Below are 23,299 nucleotides of genomic sequence, written 5' to 3'. Positions count from 1 at the left end.
AAATTGTAATCAGACAACAAATACGACATAGTCCCAGAGTTTCACCAACCTTTCGCTCAGTGGTGTTTAGGTAAACCATCTCAATGCGGTCGTAGTAAGCATCCACCCAGTACAGGATTCCCTGGGGAATGTCCAGACTCAACCCATTGGGCCACAGGACAGTTTTGCTAGTGAGGAACACTTGGTGATGCGAACCATCCATCCAAGCTTTCTTGATCTTGCCTCTGTTGCTCTCTGTGGGATCCTCCTCCCAGTCAGTCCAGTACATCCATCTGGGAGACAAGGTGAGGTATTACCACATTCGAAAGGTGAGACATTTCTGGATCTGAACTGCAGAACCTGTTAAATATAGCTTTACGCTGTGATGCTCTTTGATGCAACATCCCACAACAAAGCAAATGAGGGAGTATCTAAAAGAAAAGAATCTCCTGAAAACCTGCCAGCTCCTACACATAAATGTGACCAGCGAGTCAAACAAAAACCTACCGTGTAAGCTGCCCACACAACTGCAAGGCACTCAAAACATACTTCATCTCAACTGAATGCTGATGGAAAGAAGATTCATTAAGTTAACAGCCCCTCCCTCAAGTCTCACCCGTGCTGGGGGTCCACAACAATGGCTCTAGGGTGGCTCATCTTGCCCTCAATGAGAATCTTGCGGGTCCGTGAAGCCTTCTCCAGCCTGGCAACACTGATAGTCTTCTTTGGTCCATCGTCTGTCCAGTAAAGATTATTTCCCATCCAGTCTACTGCTATTCCCTCTACCGTGTGGATACCTGAGATAAGCAAAAGTAGTCAGTGTGAAAAAGCTACTGGCTGTCCAATCCAAAAGAATAAATAGAACTGAATCTGAAATAAGCTGACTTCATTATTTTTTTTTTTTTTATCCACAAATTCTTTTTAGTAGCCTGAATTTTCAGTCTTTACCATCCTTCAGTATGACGTCTCTATCTGTGCCATCTATCTTCTGCCGCCCGATGATGTAGCTTGTGGCATCAGCAAAGTATATGAATTCATTGGTGGCGTGGAAATCCAATGCTCGGGGGTTCATTAGGTTCTCGATCGGAATCATGTACTCATCGGGCACTTTAGCGTTCATGTCCATGCCCCTGATGACTCCAGGACGACCCTTGCCATACACCAAGAACAACTCGTGGTCCGGCTCTGCAGAGAAGCATCATAAATGAACAATTATTCTGTCAGAGATTTTCAAACCACTATTACTTCATTCCCATCTCCCATCATCAAGTCAAAAGGTTTTCATCTTTGTCAAATCAATTTCTTCACTCACTCTTGCAGGATTTGCCATCGCTGCCGAGGCTGAAGCCCGAGCGGCAGCGGCAGGTTCGGGTCTTGTGGCTGTTGCTCAGCAGACATATGTCAGAGCAGCCCCCAGCTTTTCCGAACTGATCCAAAGCACACGCGTGACTACGCACTGAGCGAGGAAACAAGCGCACAACAGTTATGTAACGATTTGCTTTGAAAACACATTTGCCTGGCAGTAACTGTTATTTGTGGACGTTTATAAAAGTCTCACTGCGCACCTTGAGGTTGACGTCTCTGATGGTACACGTGCAGCGCAGCTCCCCGATCTAACCGGGTCACCACCTGGAAGTCGGAGCTGTTGAAGCGGTTTACTCGAATCACGGTCGTTTTGGAGTTGAGGTTGCCTTCGTTCGAGTTTGTTGCATAGAGATAGTTCTCAAATACAGTCAGCCCATACAGATGCTCGATCTGAAATAAGATAAAGGAGAAAAACATTGAGGGGAAAAAAGAGATGTTGCATGTCAGACATAATATCTCTGCATTCTTAGCAAAAGGGTTTGCTCAAGCTGGCTGACTAATAGTTTGGGCAATATTGTTTGTGCACATTTTATCTTCAACACTGTCCTGCAAATCCAGCTTAATTCAACTTGTCTATTGAGCAATTGATCGGTTTAAATTTAAGAATGTGAATAATCTCTGTAAGACAGAGAAAACTAGAGAAACACAGACAGACAGACAGACAGATAAAGAGCGAGTGTCTGAGTAAACTTGGCACGGAGCAGCACAAAGGCTTCACTCCTCATCTGCTGTAAAGGAGAGAGGGGTCTTACTTTTATAAGGGTCTATTCTGTGCAGCTCTCCTCTGCTGTCAGAAAGATGTATGGGCTGAGATCACATTACCTCCCTCCACCTCTCACACAAACACACACCACCACCACAGTCCTGATTTCATTAAGATCATTACTTCCCTATAAGTTTGAGCCAAGCTCCACTAGGGCCAGACTAATATGTTTAGCGAGGCACTAGCCAGGAAAATCACACACTCTTTAAGTAATATCAATCAAGGCAATAAAAAGGACCTATCCCCAGGAGAGGCATGCACCGGGAACGGGAAAAGAGCTTTTTCTCCAAACATACGATTAAATCAGAGATATGGAAAACAGATGTTTTGTGAGTACCAAGCTGGGTTGATAAGATGCATGCCTTTATTCTTGAGTGCGTTTGCGTGTGATTAGGTGTATTTCTTATGGTTACACTGATCCTCAAATCCTCACCATCAGACCCTGGATGATGGTGTGCCGATTCTTGCCCTCATAGTCCACCACTTCGATGTAATCCAGGTAAGCGTCAGCCCAGTACACCAACCTGTTCACCAGGTCCAAAGTGATACCGTGGGGGAAGACAATCTTACTGTCGACCAGCTTAGTGCGGTTTTGCCCGTCCATGTCACAACGCTCCACCCTCGGTGTAGACCCATAGTCTGTGAAGAACACTTTTCTGTAGCAGGGGGAAGAGGATAGATTTCAATTACAGAAGGTTTCACAGAAAAGGAAATGGACTAGATAAATTTAGTTGACCACAACTAGGACAACTGTATTAGACATCGGAATTAAATAAAATTATTTAAAGACAATCGCAAAAAAGAGAAATGATCCTTTTAAAAGGAACTACCAGATAACAGATTGTCAGTATCAGGAACTTGAAACAACCAACATGGAAGTATTTATGTCGGAAAGAAGGATCCCGTCTAGGTCCGTGTCTTGAGAAAGTGCTCTGATTTTCGCCTGGCTGCTTGGTCAGCATGTCGCCTGATCATAAGACAGCATTTTCCTGTTGAGCAGTGCTAAAACAGGATGAGGGCAATCTTAAGTCAAGGAGCCTGGAGGCAAATACAGACCCCATCACTGGGTCCAGGGCGATGCCTTTAGGGTTGTACAGCTCTTGGTCCAGCAGGGTCACACAAGTTTTGCCGTTCTTGTTGCAGACAAACACCCGGTCGTCCACGTCATCCACAAAGTAGAAGTTGCCAGTCAGCCAGTCTATAGCCATCTGCTCCACATCTGATGGACGCAGAGGAGAGAAAGGGAGAGAAGAGGATGAAACAACAGGATAAAGAAAGAAAGAAAAAACAGGGTTGTGGGAGTACAGTCATATAACTCTTAGTCATAAACCACAATGAATCCAAATACTCTTTTTTAATTTTATGATATCAGGAACCGTTCCAAGAATACTTATACTTACCGCTATCTTGATACAAAAAAAATAGCAGCAATGAATTAATGTTATTTATTGTGTAATCTTGCAGGTTGTCCATTACAAACATTCCACTTGTGTTTGATTAAGGCATGTAGAGTGCGGGGAAGGAAAGGAAAAGAAAAAGGTGTTGTGTTAAGAGTTAGAGGTGAAGTCCAGCACTTTCTAAACTTTGTAAACTCTTATCAGTGAGTAAGACAGAATTCCCTCGCAGACCTCATGTCTGAAGACATGCTCTTGAGTAAGATTATTAAGTATTAAGCTGACACTGACCCATTAATTGCATGTGTGCAGTGCAGAAGGGTCTACATGATTGCTAATATGAGTCAAACTGACCCGAAACTCTTGCGACACCTTCATGAAGGATGTCAACATTTTGTATCCACTTTAAGTCAGTTTAAGGAAGAAACTTTGCAGATGGATGCACTGATGGGAAGAGATGGTTGTTTTAACAGATTCCACTGCATATTCTTTAAAAGCAAACCAGATCACTGCACACACACACACACACACACACGCACGCACTATCAAAGTGACCACACACACACACACGCTCTTGTTTACATATGCCTCCATTAACCATTTCAAGTGTGTTAACCTGAGGTGCCTTTCCAAACCTCTGCTAAAATTTCCAACTCTTCATTATATGCATTTAGATTATAATATAAACTCTGATAAGAATTTTTTTTTAAAAAGGATGTAAACAGATCAAATCTAATGGCTCTCTTACACTAGACCGAAAGTAGGGTGGCAATATCCTCGCTAGGTAGAGTTAAATAAATAAATAGGTGGCTACCCGCTGATGGCACTGAATTTTTTCCACAATCACCACAGCTACTTGCAATCAGACTGCAGGTACTGTGGTGATCAACTGGTTGTCCATTTGGGGCATTGCTGGTCACCGCGTGCAACGTGCAACACTCTTGAGCAACACATTCAACCACTCACAATCATACAGTGGTCACCTGGTTCCCTCCCTCTCAGACAGATTGGCAGGTTTATAAAGAACTGTTGTCCAATTTGTAAATGCAGACAGTTTGTCAGTATGTTGCAATCAGTTTGACTCAATCAGTAGTTTTTGCCAATCTATCACAGTTAATTGTTTGTAATTGCCAACGTGTCCCCATTTAATCATCTTAGACACCAAAAACTGTTTTTGGATGGAGACCACATCATGACCAAAACAAAGGGACCAAAATCAGAAAGCGCCAACTTTAATTTGGGCTGCATGCGTTAACACATCTGAAAGTGAGCCAGTAACCTCTCCCCAAGCTTTGAGCATTTAGAGAAATAACTGCACTGGAACGCTGCAGCAATGCTTCGATCAAAGCGGCACAGAACTTCAAAATGCAAGGACTACATGAGATTTGAAGTTTGCTTGATGAAATGCCATAAATAACACATTTTTATGCGATTGAGGAGAAGATTGATAACTCTGACCATCTCACATCAAAACTGACTATACATTAACTAAACTAAAAAACAACATGGCCAAAACTATATAGGCAAGTAGCAAATGTTCAGCAGTCCTGGGTGTTTCAAAAACACCAGGATCAGAATTCTGACAAAAGAAAAAGTTTCTCATGAAGTTAAAAGGGATAGTGATATTCCCATTGGTATCTCTCCTAAAACCCAACTCCTCTACAAAAATCCAGCTGGAAGCACGCCTGCACAAGGCATTGATTAGATTCATATACAGAGTACAGAGACAGTTGTGCAACCCAGTGACTGCTGCGTTGTGTAACAACCTACGGAGCCCCTTACTCCAGAGAGCCAGGCAGTCTGTTGACGTCTCCACTGATGCAGCTTCTGGTAAGTGGAAAGTTTGCTGGGAAACTGAATGAACCCACCTCTTTCTTCTCATCTAACCACTCTACCCTCCAACCCCCTTTTTCTCTTCCTGCCTGTTACACCTACAGCTTAAAGCACTTGGAGGAAAGGTTTAAAAAAAAAAATAGGAAGCATACAAGGCCACAGCCTTAGCAGTTCTTCAAACTAGACAAATGCCTTCTTATATTTACATGTCAGTACAAAGCAGGAAAGATGGTGATTTTTCAGCTTCCATAATCCTCTTTGTGCCAAGAAGATCCTATTAATCTGCACAAAAACGTCACTGACCCCTAAAGAGCAGAGTTTTGGGAGTACTGCGATTATGCTTGTCTACAGGGATGTGACATTTGACCTCTATTTAAGAGGCAGTTATACTATGGCAAATCTCCCCCTGGAACAAGTAAAAAGGAGATGTAATTACCTAGATAAGAAGATCTGATGAAAGACAAAAACCTTACATGAAACCTTCTGAAAAAGATGCCCAAAAAGGACAACATCAGAAAGACAGACATGGTGAGATGTGCTGGTCCCTGCTGTGGAGCTCCGCTTAGAGGGTGGAGAGGATGGGACGGGTCAGCTCTGCTCTCCTTTTATCTTCACAGTAGGAGAATTAAACATGCAGACAGAGCTGGCCACATCTGGAACCTTTGTACACTTATCTGCGCTTCTCTTTCAGGCTCCCAAAAGCTATAAATCAACCAGTTCATGTGAACCCTGCATCAACCCTACACCTATCCCTAAGTCTGCCCAGCGTGCTATTACTAGAGCACCTGATCCCTGCTTCTATTAAACAGAACAGACATAAGCAGTTTATACACATGAATGTCCAGTGAATCAGGTCCAGACATTGTCTGCAGCTTCCTTTTCACACATGTAGCGGACAGCAGGAGATTATCCATGTCAGAGAGATGCTTACTACCTGAAATACTATGTTTGGTTTAGGCGACGGTTGCTGCCAGGTTTCACAGGATATGACACAAAGCAGCACGCTCACGTCCTTACTGTCTATTCTCTGGACAATCACCTCCTTTATTAAGCCTAATGTACATTACACAGACGCCGCACTAAGGGACCTGGAATGATAAAATTTGTTTAAAGCCTGGTCCGACACATTCGCCTATTTTAATTGTCACAAAAAATTCCTCTGGGTAGCATCTGGAAAAGTTCAGGGCAGAAGCGAATATGTTAAAACCTCTGTAGCGAACAGGTTTGGACCAGTTTTATGAGCAGATTTTGAGTTGAAGGAGGTTGTACGGGTGCACTCTTATCTCAAAATGCTTTCTTTTTTAAGCGTCGCAGTAAAAAGGATACAGAGGAAAACAATATATAATGAAAAAATCCAACAAAAGAATGGATGAAAGTGTCAAATCTCACTTCATGAAACATAATGTTACTAAGTAATGGCTGAACGACTCAAAGGTATTTGGGTTTGTGTGCGTGCGCATGCTGAAGTGACCTGACTGGACATGACTTGAGACGGCTCGAGGAATGTAAGTGAGTGTTCAGGCTGACATAAACCAACAGAGGAATGTGAATACCATTGATATGACCACTCACATATACATATTGCTTCAAGGTGTATCATATAACTACCTTCGGTTTCGCATTCTCAATTTCATCCTTCCCTTTAAATTTCATTTGGTGTTTCTCCCGATTCCACACCTCACAATAATTTATCCCTTAGACCACTTAAAAGAGCACACTATCAGGGAACGTGGACTCGGGTTTGCATACCAGAAATAGAAAAATCGGTGATTAAATTAAATTAAATTAAACCTATATATTGCCAAATCATAACCGCAGTCACCTCAATGCATTTTATATTGTAAGGTAAAGACCCTAACAGAGAGAAAACCCCAAATCAGATGATCCCACATGAGCAAGCAGTTGGCGAGAGTGGGAAGGAAAAACTCCCTTTTAACAGGAAGAAACCCGGACAACCAGGATCAGGAATAAGGAGCCATCTGCCACGACCAGTTGTGAGTTTTGACTCTTTTATTAAAATGATAATAATATTCCGTGTGACTGTGGACATTTTCTATATCAAATCAGATCACGGATTCCTAATTTAGGCGAGAGCTGCAGTGAGTATGCCACAGGTATCTTCAGTATGACATCTGATATCTGACACTCGCCAAATACATTTATCAGCAGTGCTTCTTCAGGTTGATAGAAATGTTTTTCCCCGAAATATAACTGCGCTGTGCTTTCAAGAAGACGGGGTTCAAAAGAGCACTGGACCAAAAAGCAACAGCAAAAAGCCAACACAATAAGGGAGAGACGGGATATGAGGGACTCATGACTGAATCAATAGACTGGAAAAACCCCAGAGTTTCTAAAGCTTCTAGCCTCTGCCCCGGCTGTCAACAGTGACGACTATTACACAAGCTTCATTTGAAGTGGATATGAGCCAAGGCACTTTCAATCATGACACAGGTTTTGTGTCCCACACTTCAGGGTCTACACACCCCAGATACTCCACTTGTTTTCTTCCTGTCTGCTGTTCTTCGCCTGGGGCCAGGTTCTCAAGGGAAAACTTCTCACATGCATGTATGTGTTTACGAGCATGCAAACCATGCCCTTGCTTTTTGTGTTTTGTCTGCAAATTCTGCCCCCATTCTTAGAGAGTAACGGCTCTGTCAGCCAGGTGAATAAAAACAGACCTTGGCAGGCTTGCAATCACAGATAATTCATTTCAGCATTATATGAGTAAGTCTCTCAATAGGAAGTAATCATATACTGTGCACATCCATTTGTGTGCATCTGGTTGTTACTCGGAGCCTGTGAGTTCAGACAATGCACAATGACAATGCTACCTTCACAAAACAGATGTGCTGCCTATCCACCACATCTCAGAGGACAAAATGTACAGTCCTGGGAAAGACTTAGAAAAAGGCAGAGAGCACTTTTGTCTGGCAAACCCTAGTGCCAAATACCATCACATAAGAGACCAGTGTCTGATCATACTAGCATGGGTCAAACAAAAGCAGCGGAAAAATACTTTTCCAGGCTTCTGAAAAGCTCCGCACAGTCAGTGCATGAATCAAACTTCCCAGCAGGTTGCTTTTACCTGTCAAGAAGTATGCAAATGAATAACTAAAGGCATGCTGGAAGCCTTGTATGTATTATATAACTGTAAGTCTGCTACACACACATTGCTTCTATGGGATAGTTTAGTGGTGTGTCAGGGTGCCCCTGTTCTTTAGAGGAAAAAAAATCTTTTGAAAAATAAAGTTGGCCTCAGCATTTCTTCTTGGCACTTTCAAGTTGGTTTGAGCTGCTTTTGGGAGACAAGCTTACAGTAGAGTTTGAGCTAGCAAACCCACAGCTGACCACTTTTAAAGAAAACAGGAAAATATAAACTATGTCAACAACTGTCTGTAAACTTCTACTCACGGTGCAAGCTGAGAGAGATGTTGATGGTGCGGTTGTTACTGACAGACTTCAGGTCTTGGATGCTGGCACACTTAAGCTGGGTGGCAGCGGGGGTATCACCCACATCTATCCAGCAAACAGTCTCCTCCGCATAGATGAAGTCCATAGCCATGGTCTGTTTGGTGGCGATGGAAGGAACCCGGGTCGCGGAGCCACTCAGGGAGGTGCATCGGATGTTGTTAAGGTTGGCGATCAACAGAACAGGCAGACGATCCACAGGCTCTGGGTGAGGTTAACAAATTTTTAAGTAGAGGAGAGAAAATATTAGGAAGGAATATGATCTCCTGCATAATGTTTTGGCCATCCATTTCCTGGTTCAGCGTGAACTATAATCATTGGGCTCTGTCGATTCCTGTCCACCCCCTCACCATTTTTGGCTTTGCAGGAGCGGTTGTCTGGCTGCAGGAGATAGCCCTCCACACAGCTGCAGGTGTAGCTGCCTTCAGTGTTTGTGCATGTCTGACTGCATGCTCCATACACACCACACTCATTGAAATCTACACAAAGAAACACAAAAGCGCATTAACACACACAGTAAATGATGAAACTTTAAGATAGTGTTCTCTTCTCTTCCAAAGGCTGGTTGAATCACCTCTACATGCTGTCCCCTGCAGTCAGCAACCAGATGGTTACTTTCTGTTTGTCTTAGGCCAAACTAAAATGAATTTGCCAAATCACCACCCACCTTTACATTTCTTTCCATCTGCAGCAACCTCGTAACCATCTCCACAGTAGCAACGAGGCCCATCATGAGTCACTGCACAGCCAATCTCGCACCCATGGGAGGCACAGTCTGGTGCGTTTGCTAAACCAGGGAAAACAGAGCAACATAGAGCGTGTTAAATACTGCTGAAACATGAATACTATTAAGGATAGCAGGGATGATCCCAGGGCAATCTTTACAGAGGCATGCTATCGTGTCCAATCCTATCCTGTCTTACAGAACTGCAAGACTGCGAGTGCATGTGAATGTGTGTATGAGACAAAAGGACTGTGGTTAAGTGTGTGTATTCATCTGTGCATGTGACAGACGCGGTGATTCGAATGTGCACACATTAGAGAGCTTCTTCTTTTCCAGCCTCAGAGGAAACTCACGGTCACATCCTTTTGACATGAAATGAAAGAGGGGAATCCGCACATCCTCATGGCCTCTGTAGGTTGTGCATGAGCATGCAGAGGTGTGTGTCGGGCCAAGAGCATAAATAGGGTTGTGTGGCTGTGATAGATTCTTGTCACATGACACTGCTCATGAGTCTAAATACATTAAAACAGTATGTACTGTTTGTCATGGTGCTTTAAGGTGACTTTTTCCTCATTCAGTGAGGATTTCCAAAGCTCCCTCAGCAGAGACACGCATATAAATCGTTTCATATTCCAAAGTAAAGTACACAGATGAATCAGTGTTCACCATACAACTATTTGCATTAAAACAAACATTTTTGTAAAGGAACTTTCAACCACTTTAAGTCATTACTTATTTTGCTGCTCAATTACCAGATTAACAAGTCAATTCTTTTTTAAAATTGGTTTTAGGACTGATTATTAGCTAGATAAGACTTCATCTTCTAACCTCATATCAATATGAACAGCAGGACCGAGGAGAGAGAGCATAGAAAAAACAAAACTTAAGGTCAAAGCAAATTTCCCCCAAAAATAGAAAAGATAAGTAAAAAAGGAGGCTTCTAGCAGCACAAAGACATTTAGCCCAACCTCCAACAAAAACAATATAATCGTTCATACACTATGTGTACTGCAGCTAGTCGTGGCACGGCTGTGAAGAGTGGAGACTGGACCTATTGAAGGACCCTTATTATATAAAGCCTGTGGCACTTTAGGCAATAATGACTCTTTTGTTGTGGCTCCGTTGAAAGGAAGAGTCTCCAGCAAACATTGTGGCCCATATCGAATCCACTCAGCAACGCTCACGCTGTGAGAGACCACAGGCAAGCAGAGAGCTAAAATACCCAGCATGTTTATCACAGCCCAGGTTCATGGATTCCATTTAGCAAAGGCTGGGTGAAACAAAGTGACATTATACTTAAATATTATATATTATATTAAGGAATATTCTAATATTAAGGACTATTCTGTTATATACCATAAACGCTAGTCATAAAAATCCAACAAATGAAAAATTATTAAGTGGAATCTGTAACGATCCGTTATAATAACGGTCCTATGAATTAAAAAGGATGATTTGGTTTTCATACATTTGACAGAGTTTGGTCAAAGTAGGTTCTGGATTTAAATGGAGAGCGAATTCATGTTAAAATTAAGGCTAATGTATCGCTGAACAAATGTAATATTTTACCTTAGTCACAGTTAAAAAAAAAAAAAAAAGATTCTGGGATGTGAACATGAAAAACGTACTTGATCCAACCTCAGAGGAGAACAGATGAATGGAGAAAGAACTGAAGAAACAATTAAAAAAGAAAAGAAAAACAAGAAAGTGAAGGGAGAGGAGAGGCTGGAGGTGTAAACTGCACATACAGGACTCGAGGATGAGGTTAGAACGTTCCAGCTCTAAGCAAACAAACAACAGCTGTATGTCAGACGTTTGACCAGAGCTAATGAACGAAGCAAACAAATCACACAGTGACACACTGGAGACCTTCAGTCTTAAACCAGCACGCCAGAGTCATTGATCCTGTTACTGCAAGGATGGCAACCCTCAATTTCACTATAGACCTCTATGTGGAAGAAGGGAGACATCTGATGTGAGGACTAGCAGGCTAAAGAGTTTTTAAACAACAAATTTAGTTTGAATGTCTTAAAATTCATGTAAACACTCAAGGCATCAGTGAAAATAGGATTCATGTATAGTAACGACAGAAAAGGTTGCTACTTGAACTCTGAGGTTTCAGTAAAATCCCACCAATATGTGTATTCTGACTATTTGTGCTAAATTAGGGCCTGCCTTCAATTAACACACACACACACACACACACACACACACACACACACGAGTAAATGGTGTGATTAGCACGACACAATAGCATGAATATGATGAATAATAATAGGAGAGAGGGCGGAGATGGAAAGAAGGGAAGAACTGTCCTTGGACTCATTTCCTCAGCCCGTGAGGAAATTTATGAAAGTTGGCATTTTCCTCTAAAACCCAATCATGATGCTGACAGGCTGGCTACAGCAGTGACACAGGCTGAATGAGACAAACACATTTTGGTGTTGAGTTCATACAGTTAAAAAACAAATGAGTGACTTAATGAATGTCAGCAAAAGACAATTTATCATAATCTATCCACCAAGTGGCTTGAAAATGAATCAGCTTTATTTTATAAAAAAAAGCCTTTATTTCTATACATGATATCATAACTGTATAAAGAGGCGATTTCAGCGTGTGACATTTTAAAGAAAGGCGTTTCACAGGACATTCTTTGCGCTCTCACTGTCTGCAGACAGGTTTACACATGCTTTTGCCTTCTACATGCCACAGACGGAAGCCTCACATTATCCTACGTTGTGTCATTAAATGATGTCACGTTCACGTTTTTTGGCCCCATGTTTTGTAAAAAAAAAAGAAAAAAAAAAAAAGTTCTGGCAATCTGAAGATTTCTTTTTAAAAATGGTCTATATGTGCACCTTACATGTTTTAGCAGTTCACATTAAATATGATGTTATTGTATCTCGAGTTAAGACGCTTCATTCCCTTAAACTACTTTGTGACTGTGAGCATTACAATTGTGGATTCTATCACACACTTTATATTGTAGTAGCTGATGGCAAAAGCTAACATTACTATAAAGCTATATGTCAGTGAGCATACAATGTATCTCCTGCCAGTTGTTTGCAGGCTTGATAATCAAATAGGGCAAAGTAACCATTTGCAAACACACATAGTGCAGCTTGAGTAATGAGCAAACAGTAGCTAGCTTATTCCCAAACAGTGGCAGTATGCTGCCCACATGTCTAAATTTAAACTTGCACAAATACTCAAACACAAATGTACAACGACTCACAAAGTACACCTGCTGTAGCACATTCCCGTGCATGGCAGCAGCACAACTTGCTAAATAAATTCAATACATGCAATTTCTTTTATCTTCAGCCAATGATCATTTATGATTAGATTACAGCACTGTAGAGCCTTCACTTTTAACTGCAGCCCATAAACCAATTTAGGTCAAGACCCACTCATGAATGAAGCTTATAATGTAGTATTTCCACAGGCAGCTTCAAGTCCGATTGAAGTCCGATGACCGATTGTCATTGCACAGTTACACAATGGAACGTGAAGGACAATTAAAGCTCTGCATAAACAACAGCGATAGCTCACTACAATAATCAGGGTTCCAGTGGGGTGCCTTGAAAGAGGGGGGAGGGGGGGGAGACTCAATAACACTGCCATGACCCCATTTTTTCTTGCCTTGTCAATCATTCACATCTAAGAGGCAGGTCTAAAGTTGCGTCTTGAAAGAGAGGCTTCCTCACCCTCAAAGAAAAGAGAAACGCAGGCCTGCAAATCAACCACCTATACGACAGAAGGACTTCATAACTGCCAACAGTCTATTTGATTAAACAGGTTTCATTTACTTGGTTTGAACTCTCGCAAAGCCACATGGTAACTTTTCAAATGCTCTTGTCCTGAGCAAGGCACAGGGACCCATGGCCATAAAAATATTATACATCGCATTTATCTGCAATATTAACAATAAACTAGAACTACTATCTTGAGGTTGTATGCTTCAGTTCGCTAGTGAAGCTTCAGTTTACATCCATGGCTTTGCAGACTCATTGTATACATTCATGTCACAATGACACAGTGTTCATATTTTTGCTTCTGTAGGCCACCACAGCAGATTCAAAATGAAGCAAACTGTACAATGACTGAAGTGTAGTCTTCAAGAGGTTTGACAAAATAATGTCATAATTAACTTTTGGAAGTTGCAGTTATTTTCTGACCACTCAAAAATATGGATGGCCTCCTTTGCATTAAATACCTGCACATTAAGAGGTCCAATGAACAGCTAGAAACACTTGGAACCAACTCCAGATCTTTTAATAATAATAATAATGGATTGGATTTATATAGCGCTTTTCAAGGCACCCAAAGCGCTTTACAATACCACTATTCATTCACTCTCACATTCACACACTGGTGGAGGCAGCTACAGGTGTAGCCACAGCTGCCCTGGGGCAGACTGACAGAAGCGAGGCTGCCATATCGCGCCATCGGCCCCTCTGGCCAGCCCATAAACTTTTATGTTTTTAATATATGAAATAGCGAGGACACTGGATACAACTGGCCATGAACATACTTATTAGTCAATGCTCCGGTTCCTTTTGAGCTTGGATAAGTAAGTCCAACATTTTCTGAACAATATTCTGTTAAACATCCTGAATTAAAGTTGAGATGTCTTGACTGCTTTACTTCAAAGGGCATTTTTCAAATTGTGTGTCCTTGTCCAAAATCTATAAACCTGTGTGCCCATGTAGTGAAGACTCCGGCCACAGACTTTATCAGACGATATGATCACAATTACTTTATTATCTTATTAGACATTTATGCAGTTTAATAATATCAATTTAACAACTACCCTCCTTTTTGACAACCTACTTTTGTTCCTAGATTTAATATGGGATGACCAGTATATAAAGCTGGATGATATCATCTTTTTCTAATTTGCTCCAACTAGTATAATCACGCAAGATCAAACTTAAAGGTGACCAACATTAGAGTATATTCATGCATTTGTGTAATAATTTCACTGATAATTATAAATGTTTGCATACAGTCAGGTGTCAAATTAACTGTCTGATTCACATCCCATCAAAGCACTAATGTTGATTCCCTTTTATCACTCCAGTACATAAAGCGAGCTACTTAACCCCAAGGCTTTCCGCACACTGTGAAAAAACAGAAAACCTATTTTAGAAAGCTTGAAATACCGTGCAGCATTCCCCTTTCTAACCGCTTGTCAACAACTTTGACAGAATTACTCAGAAACGCTGAATGACAAAGTGTGCTTTCAAATATCAGTGGCCAGGTATACTTGCACAACCTGGCAGTTTGTACGAGCAAACACTACGAAGCTTGTGAAAGCCTTTTCCCTGAAATGAGGCGGTCTCACAAATGCCAAAAGTTCTGGACACACAGCTCATGTGTTTGGTTGCATGAGTAAGAATGTGACTTTGTAAGTGTATATTTGTGTGCACATGTGAGGGCATGCATGTATGCATTACAGGCACACACACATGCCGGTGTGTTTAAGTACTTGTGTGCGTAGAGCGCTGCCTTACTGAAAACAGCTGGACCTGTGTCCTCAGGGCAGTGCACGTTGTAACGGGATGACATCATCACCGCGTTGCATAAAAGGCTTGTGTAGCAGTGATGACCGCTGTGTGGGTTACTAACACTTTCACCCACACTGTGGTTCAACACATCTCGTTTTCTTCTGGTCTCAACTAATCACACAAACTTTTTTTTGTAATGACTCAACTCAGTGTGGAGGATTAATATTGATACAGCGTGGTTCACGATTACTCTTTGAGCACATGGAAGGAAGCAAACCGAAAATAGAGATAGAACCTTGCATCAAATGCCTAAAGCTGTAAACTGATACAAAGATAAAGCCAATAAATGATAAAGAGATCAGATCTCTGTGTTGCTGATAGTGGAACAGACATCAGACGCTTTGGTTAATATGTTTTTTTAAATGGCAAAAGATTAGCCAATGTTTGAGAGCTCAGCAGACTCACCCTTGATCCAGGTCTCTGATACTCTGAAACTTTACTGTTGATGGTAAATATCTGATTTAGATTTAGTAATTTCATATTCCAGGAAAAGAGCAGCACAATGGAAAAGGAGAGGCACAAAATTACGAACGCAGATGTCCCAGCGTTGAGTCAGAGCTCTGTCAAGGCCAATACTCTTCTGCACTTCTGCAAAGAGAGTACTTGAACTAAGAGTTTACATCAAATATCAGCTCATAATAATGCATATTAGAACTCTGCCCCACTCTCTCCAAACAGCTGCTGTGCCTTGCACACCCCCCTGTGGGGCCCCTTTGGGAGCTTTTCTACTGCAATGTCATTGCAAATGGTGTATAGATAGTTTAAAGAGGAGTGGTTAAAGTTTGTCTGCCTGTATTATTGCAGGGTCTTTACCTTACAATATAAAGCACCTTGTGATTTGGCGCTATATCAATAAAACTGAATTGAATTGGCATGTCTGTTGACAGGCTGCCTGTATAACCGAATAGTGAATATAAACTGCTGCGATCCACATCCTTGATCCAGATCCTTTATTATCGCTCTGATTCACTAACAAGTTTCTTAGTCTCCAAATAATTCAGCTGACACACAAACAACCTCCCCCCCACCCCAACCAAAAAAAACCCCAAAACAAAACAAACAAACACTGTTGTTTATAATGGAGCACTGTAACAAAAAAATAATTTCCCCCAGGGATCAATAAAGTATTCTGATTCTATCCTTCTTGGCAGATGTGACAAAGACAAACTTCAGACAGTTACAGGATATCTGAGCACTACCTTGCAGAATACTGAGTCAGCTCTCAAAAGGCAGCCAGTGTTTGCTCTTTTGTTAGCTGCAACAAAGAAATACACTATGGACTCAATATGTTCCATCACTCATTCTTCTGTTGTCTCTAATTAATAGGGGAGGATGTGATGGGATTTTTCTCAGCTGCATCTGGTCTGAATGCTTATTATTCCTGCTAGGATTGGGGGAAACAGCCTCATAGCAGAGCTGATTGATAAATTAATGACTTTTTTTTCCCTTGAAAGAGAAATTCCATAGTAATTGCACAAGCTAGGACAGGCCAACTCATTAAATGGCCCAACAGAGGGGATGACTCGATAAAAATGATGGTTTGGGATGGAAAGACAAGAACATTTTGTCTATAACAGAAACTGTCTGGTTAATTTTGACCCACAACAAAGGGCAAAAGTGTCAGTATGACAGAGGAGAAGGGGTGTGTGTGTGTGTGTGTGTGTGTGTGTGTGTGTCACTTTGTTTCCTACCTCTGCAGTGAGGCCCCTCATCCCAGCCGTCAGTGCAATCAACGACTCCATTACAAAATCTGCTTGCATGGAGACAAACTTCCACATCCAGGCATGGATATTTATTGACAGGACACTGGTTCACTTTGTTGTGTGTGCCTGGAAAACATGCAAAAGATTTTTTAAGTAAAAGCAGATGTATAAGGCAATATTTTAAGGCAGTAAAACTCAAAGATGAAGCAGAATAATGCATGCATCTAACCTCCCCCCCCCCCCAAAAAAAAAAACCCCCAACAACAACAAAAACAAAAACACATCGTAAATTCACAACTGAGCTTAATGAGGCTTCATAAAACTATTAAACGCATTTTACATACTTAAAAGTGAATTCCTGGCATCAAAAGAATTAAATTTCTTTATGACTCATTAAAGAACTCTTCTAATGTTGCTTAATTTTATAACATTTATTGAGGAGGCTGTCATGTGCAAAGAGAAACTGTACAGAGATTTTCCTCGGTTGTCCATTAGTTTTGCATACTACTCTGGTGAGGTCCTGGCTTATTATTTCCTAGTATTATATGGACAAAACCCTTATAGTTAAATCCGCGACCTTTAAGATCATCACAGGTGAAAGATTCCCCAAAGGGAATTGTGTCTAGGGATGGGGATTGATGAGGTTTTATTGATACCAATTCCATTATTGAATTTGCTAATCGATCCAATTCCCTTATTGATTCTTGACCCAGTTTCATATGAGAAAACAAGTATGCCTGCAGATTTCCAGTGCAGTACAACTACTTTATCATTTATTTATTTATTATTTAATCCCAAACAGACTATCGCTTAATGCTAGATGAAGAAATGAAAGAATGTCATTTATTGAAAGCTTTATTTGAAGTCAACTAAAATCATGTTAAGCATCTGTACAGACGAGCTGCTCGGCTGGTAGCACTTGTGGTGCTCATCCATATCGCATCAAATGCATGACACTTGAGCAAGTGAATCCTGTGTTGCAGGAGATGTTTCAGCATGTTTCTGGCGTTCCCACCTCAATAATGATGTTAAAGACATTACAAATAAGTCGTTATCATGTTTCTGCATGAAGCAATGCTTTGGATCGCTTCATCCTCTCTGCTGTGACCCCCTTTTTCTGATAACACTAGACATGCATGTAGCAATACTGTTGATTTGCAATCAGTGTGCATTGCCAGCACCTGCGGACACTGATAAAGGAATTGATAAGCTCCAACACCGGTTTTCAGTTCCAATCCCTATTTGTGTCTCCTGTTGGGACACAACCAGCAATATTTTTGCTTGTCAGGCAAATGTGTAAACCACTGCACAATAGAGCCATCATAAAACAACAACATATATTAAAACTATTCTGGGCTTTATATACTAATAATAGAGTTTTAAAATAGTATCACCAGTGTGCCAGAGAGGCAGAATTCAGAAAAGGGGTGCAGCAGTCGCTGGCTACATAGAAGGGCTAAAATTAAAGAGATAAGGCTAACATTAATAAACATTTGCAGATAAAAATGTTTTATCTTTTACTCTAAATGGCTCACATTACTTACTATGGTTGACTGAGTTCCAGTTGGTTTAGGTCACTTCTATTATCAGAGAATTAAACATTTAGCTTTATAAAAAGGGCCTAAAGTTATTTTGCTGCCTGTATTTACAGGCCATAATGACTTTGTTTTGCTTTTAGATTTGCTGCTGTAGGCAACAAGTTGCACGATTGGTGCACAGTGTGCGTTTTGTTTTTCTAAGGTGCAAATTTGACACTAAAGGCTTCCTGCATGTGTTACAGCACAAGTGATACACAGCACATGCAAACATGCGGTTACCTTTAATGCGCTCACATATTAAAAGAGAGTTTGCAGCATAAGATCACTTGGCAGACACTGAAGGAAATTTTTAAAAGAAAACACTGATAAATACTGAATCTTAAGGAGTGCAGAGGACAGGGGCCATAATGTCCTCTGGCCTAGAAAATGCTGAGTTAAAAAAAAAAGACCAAAACATACAGTAGAGGCAGCGTCTCTTCCCTCGATCTCTCCCACTCTTCTTCTCTCTCTAGCTTTCCTCTCGGCCCACACTGCAGAGTAAACAGTTTGCCTTGGCTGTTTTTCTTCTTCTTCTTCCTCCTCCTCCACCTCTCCCTCTTTCTTTCTTTCTAACATCTGCTGACCCATTTTAGAAAAACACTTGAAGCAGAACAAATAAAGTTCACCTCCTTCACAGGAAACGATCTGCAGAGTTCTGCAGAATACATGTTGTGCTGGGATACGTTTTCAGAGGACGCTATCTGAATATGCACATAGCCCGAGCAGCAAACCTGCTTCAGATGTTCGCATACACAAATTCTCAGTTTTCTGAATATTAACCAGCTGATGCAGCCAAACTGCAGTTTATCTGACACTAGTTGCAGCTTTCCTGATTGTAAACCCAGCAAAGCAAATGCAGGGGAATGAAAACATAGTTTTTAAAAACTTGCTGTGTTATATCTTTGTATAATGCATATCGTTTGAGTCTTAAAAGAAAGTTACACGTCTCTTAATGCCCAAGACAAGCCATAACATACATGTGGGAGAAAGAATATTTGCCTGCATGGTGGCATTCCCTGATGAAAACCACTAGCATTCCTTCTGAGGCTCCCTGATCCATCCAAGAGAGATTAGTAACCACACACTGAACATCACATTTAACTCTGTTAAAACAAGTGCCTTAAAGTGACACGAGCTTCCATAACGATCCCACATCAGCAGCCTGCGTGGAAAATGTGCCACATTCAAACTTAGAATTAGCTTCTCATACATCTGGCTTAGGGAGGAGAGTAGCTCTCCCGTATGGGGGATGCTAGCATATTAGCAGCCCTCCTACAGCCTTGGCCTCTAAGCCAGCCTGATTTACATGCAACACACTGCCAATGTGGGGATTTTTACATAAACGACAGTACCAGGAATAATCTGCCATGTACACTGGAAAAGAAACCCTGCCAAGGATTTAGCATTTGTCGTCAGTTCTCGGGGGAGTATAAAAGACGAGTCGGAGTGCAAGACATCTGAATTATACCAACAGCAGAAACATGCATCTTTGCAACTGTGTGTCGAGGGAGCTTTTTTCTTGAAATGTGATCTGCTGACGACTGAGCAGACAGGTAAACTCACACACTCGCTAATCAAAGTAAACCAGGAATTGGATTTCTGTGCTCTACGGCCACCGAGAGACTAAAAAGATTGATCTCTGCTTTCCATCACACCCACAACAGGCTCTTCTTCTACACACATCTCTACTTCTGCTGACAGGGCAGCAAGCAGCAGAACTTTTTGGAAAACACACTAACAACTGCTAACAATCAAAAAGACTGACTACTTTGTGTTTCACAACACAGTAATACATTGGCAGGAGCTGAATAACGACCAGCAGCAGAAAGCTAAATAGAAAAGACAATATGGAGGATTAAATAACTTGTGGGGGACAATAGACATGAACCCTGTACCGGCTGCTCCAGTTTGGGAAATTGTTGGCAGTGTATTTTACTGGAAGCAGCCTTTTTCTATTACTTTGCAAAGCTGAAGGGGAAATAAGACGTTTTAATACAGCTCTGCAGCTTTTGGTGAGCATTTTTTGCTTAGACCAGGTAAACCAGGTAGCAGGTAAAACATCTCATCAGTGGGCTGCTTTAACATTATCTGGATAGGTTTTCTGCAGCTGCTGAATCCTTGAAGTAAGACAACAGCAGGTGGCGTTTCTTAGCGGTTTGCTTTTGCCAGTTTGTAACAGCTGAATTTCTTTTTCTTGTATCAAATAATCTATTGTACTTAAACTGTACAATGACAAAATATAAATTATATGAACAAAAGGGGTATTTGGATCGATCCCATTCTGGTTTGAAGTACTTCAAAGTATTACACGGCCTACACGGTGCTTTCAGTGACTAATTCTATCTACTGTTCAGTTTGAATGGTTTCTAATCTCAAATCTGGTTTCCCAGGCATGACTAATTGTTAGTGACCTTTCGAAGCCGATTACGCTGACTGGTTCTCACAGATGGTTTTGACTCTGCATTGTCTTTAAAAATAATACAATTTTCAAACAAATCCTATGACAATAATAACGATGAGAATGAAATGCAATTTGTAACAGATTAAAAAATAAGTGCTCCATGACAGGAGAAAACCAAACATAGGAGACGTCTTCACTGCTCGAGCCCAGAACTGAAATGATGTCAAACAAGATGAACTTTCATTTGCACCCAGCTTTTACAGACTTATGTGGTGTCACTGATGCAAAGGTGTAAACAAGTCAGAAGTGCCGTTTCTGTGTTATAAGATCACTAAATCCATGTTGTTAGTATGTAAAGAGTTGGGCTCATTTCTTCTTTATGGTTTATTACTCTTACAATAACCAGTGTTAAAGTCTGTAGTGGTTGGGTATTTCCTTTGCCCGTGCTCAATTTTCACACATGCAATACGTCTCTGAAGTGTTTCCAGCAGCGAGAATGCCGCTGACGCACTGAGTCGGAGTAACGTAACTTGTCGTAACAATGTCCTTGTTAATTTGGGTTGAACCCAGGACTGTATAGGCGTTGGCTGAATAGCAGTGGTGTACACAGCTGACAGCCTTTCCAACAGTCCTCACCTGATTCATCATTTCAAGCGTTCACATATAAGAAGGCGAGGAGTTTCATGAAAAGCTTCCCGGCAGCGATTGTGAAAACAAAACAGGAACACAGAGAAACTTCTACGTTGAGCCCCAGGTCTTAGTTAATTTATTCATTGACTGCCAGGAGGTCGCACATAACAAAACAACTTTACCGTATCTCCGGCCTTACCTTGCATTTGATCCTGCAGTTTATATTCCACTTTATTCACATTCTCACAGCATCATTTATTTACTGCTCTCCACAGCAGCTATTTTCACGGTTATGCACATCACTGTGTCTTATGGTTGCCAACTTTCCATCAGTTTCAATCACAACACAGCTCAGAGCAAGGGACTGTTGATTGTTCTGTTTGCTTGTTGGTGAGGTCAAGCCCGACTTTTTTCTTTAAAAAAAAAAAAAAAAAAGAATATTAACCGACAATTTATTTGTCTGGATTAAGTCCCTCATGCTTTTGTTATCCCACATAACCAACCCCCCCCCCCGCCAAAAAAACCCCCATCTTTGCTGTCAACGTACAGAAAGAAATACCTCACTTAATTCTATGAGACCAGTTCTGCAGCTGTCATTTACATTTTATTAATTTTACTGACATTTTTACTCTTTAGCATTATTAAGCCACCTCACTCTGAGATTGCAGAGATTCTTTACTGAGGCAGAAAAAGGGAAAATTACAACTCCCACACCTATTAGCGAGCAGAATGAGGATCATTACATCGCTGCACTAAACATCAGGATCATTTAACAGTGATATAAGCATAACCTCACAGCGGCCTCCGGGATCTTTATTGTTAACTGTTCTCCGTGACTTACTTCTTTCATTCTCGACGTATCACATGTGAAAAAAATTATCTGAGATTCATCGTAAAACAAACTGAGTTGCAATGCCAAACTCGTTTAACTGTCACGGCATTTCTATTGCAGTGTGCAGTCTTTGCCAAGAGCACAGTGCACACTTTAGATAATGCATCACCTTCAAAAATAAGCACAGCTATCCCTTGTATGTCGTGGGTTCCACTAAGGTTTTACTGATGGACACCAGTGAAAGACGGTCTTTCCTAATGTGCGCTTCCCTCCTACACCTCAGGCTTCAGATCCAACCATCCCCCATCCTCAGTAGTTATGCAATTACCTTAAATTTAGATCCCCTGTCGATCTTTTGTTCTGCTCATAAAAGCCCGCGTTTCTTCCTGCTCTCTGGGTTCCATAGCAGCCCCTGACTGACTCCCATACAGTCTGCTGTCAGCTCGAATTAAAATGTCACGCAGGGTGACAGGCAGGCCTGCCCACTGATGGACTCTCCCCACTCTGGAGTCACACACTTTGCAGCGGCATACAAAATGAGCACATGACTATGGCAAACCCTACTGAGGAGAAATCCACTGGGAGCAGACGTGTGTGCTAGTTTTTACCCAATTGTAATGAAACAGTACAATAAATACAACGCCACAACTGAACTGTATTGTAGGTTTTGTGTATCTAATACCTCTGTCTTTCTCTGCATGGTACAATCAAGATACTGACAAGGATCGTGTGCAAATGACCCAAAATTCATGTTTGAGTATCATGCACACAGACATGACTACAAAAGGGTTCAGCAACGGTAAACTCATTAAATAGCAAAACATATTTGGAAAAAAACAGCACTTCTCTTCCAAAAGTTCCAATGAGCGTTAAAATGAATACACACTTTGCTTCAGTTTCACTATTTTGTTGGGAAAAGTACATTTATCCATTTCAAGCTAAACACAGACCAAGCACAGGATTTGCCTGCAGACAGAAGAAAATCATGTCAAACTAGTAGTTTGGAAAATGGTTGAAGTTTAGATTTTGTTATTCCTGCTATGGACACTTTAGCCCTATG

General features: G+C 41.2%; 1 protein-coding gene across 2 annotated transcripts in view; it reads right to left on the bottom strand.

Moving 5' to 3' along the window:
* Window positions 1-23,299, bottom strand: part of LOC146550034 (low-density lipoprotein receptor-related protein 1-like) — a 79,352-nt gene that overhangs the window by 38,492 nt on the left and 17,561 nt on the right. For both annotated transcript variants that reach the window (XM_085259139.1, XM_085259140.1), the window contains exons 3-13: window positions 16,788-16,925; window positions 9,470-9,589; window positions 9,153-9,281; window positions 8,746-9,006; window positions 3,164-3,326; window positions 2,541-2,763; window positions 1,545-1,734; window positions 1,292-1,435; window positions 928-1,164; window positions 596-776; window positions 50-272 (exon numbers count right to left, since the gene is read on the bottom strand). In XM_085259139.1, coding sequence (XP_085115265.1) covers window positions 50-272; window positions 596-776; window positions 928-1,164; window positions 1,292-1,435; window positions 1,545-1,734; window positions 2,541-2,763; window positions 3,164-3,326; window positions 8,746-9,006; window positions 9,153-9,281; window positions 9,470-9,589; window positions 16,788-16,925 — 2,009 coding nt within the window. The remainder of the gene's footprint in view (window positions 1-49; window positions 273-595; window positions 777-927; window positions 1,165-1,291; window positions 1,436-1,544; window positions 1,735-2,540; window positions 2,764-3,163; window positions 3,327-8,745; window positions 9,007-9,152; window positions 9,282-9,469; window positions 9,590-16,787; window positions 16,926-23,299) is intronic.

The sequence above is a fragment of the Mchenga conophoros genome, linkage group LG20 (assembly GCF_057382185.1).
Source record: "Mchenga conophoros isolate Kocher_MC1m ecotype Shallow Benthic linkage group LG20, M_conophoros_male_GT1.1, whole genome shotgun sequence".
NCBI classification, from domain to species: Eukaryota; Metazoa; Chordata; class Actinopteri; order Cichliformes; family Cichlidae; genus Mchenga; species Mchenga conophoros.
Note: the sequence above shows the minus strand (reverse complement) of the source record. Positions and strands in the feature narration are given on the sequence as shown.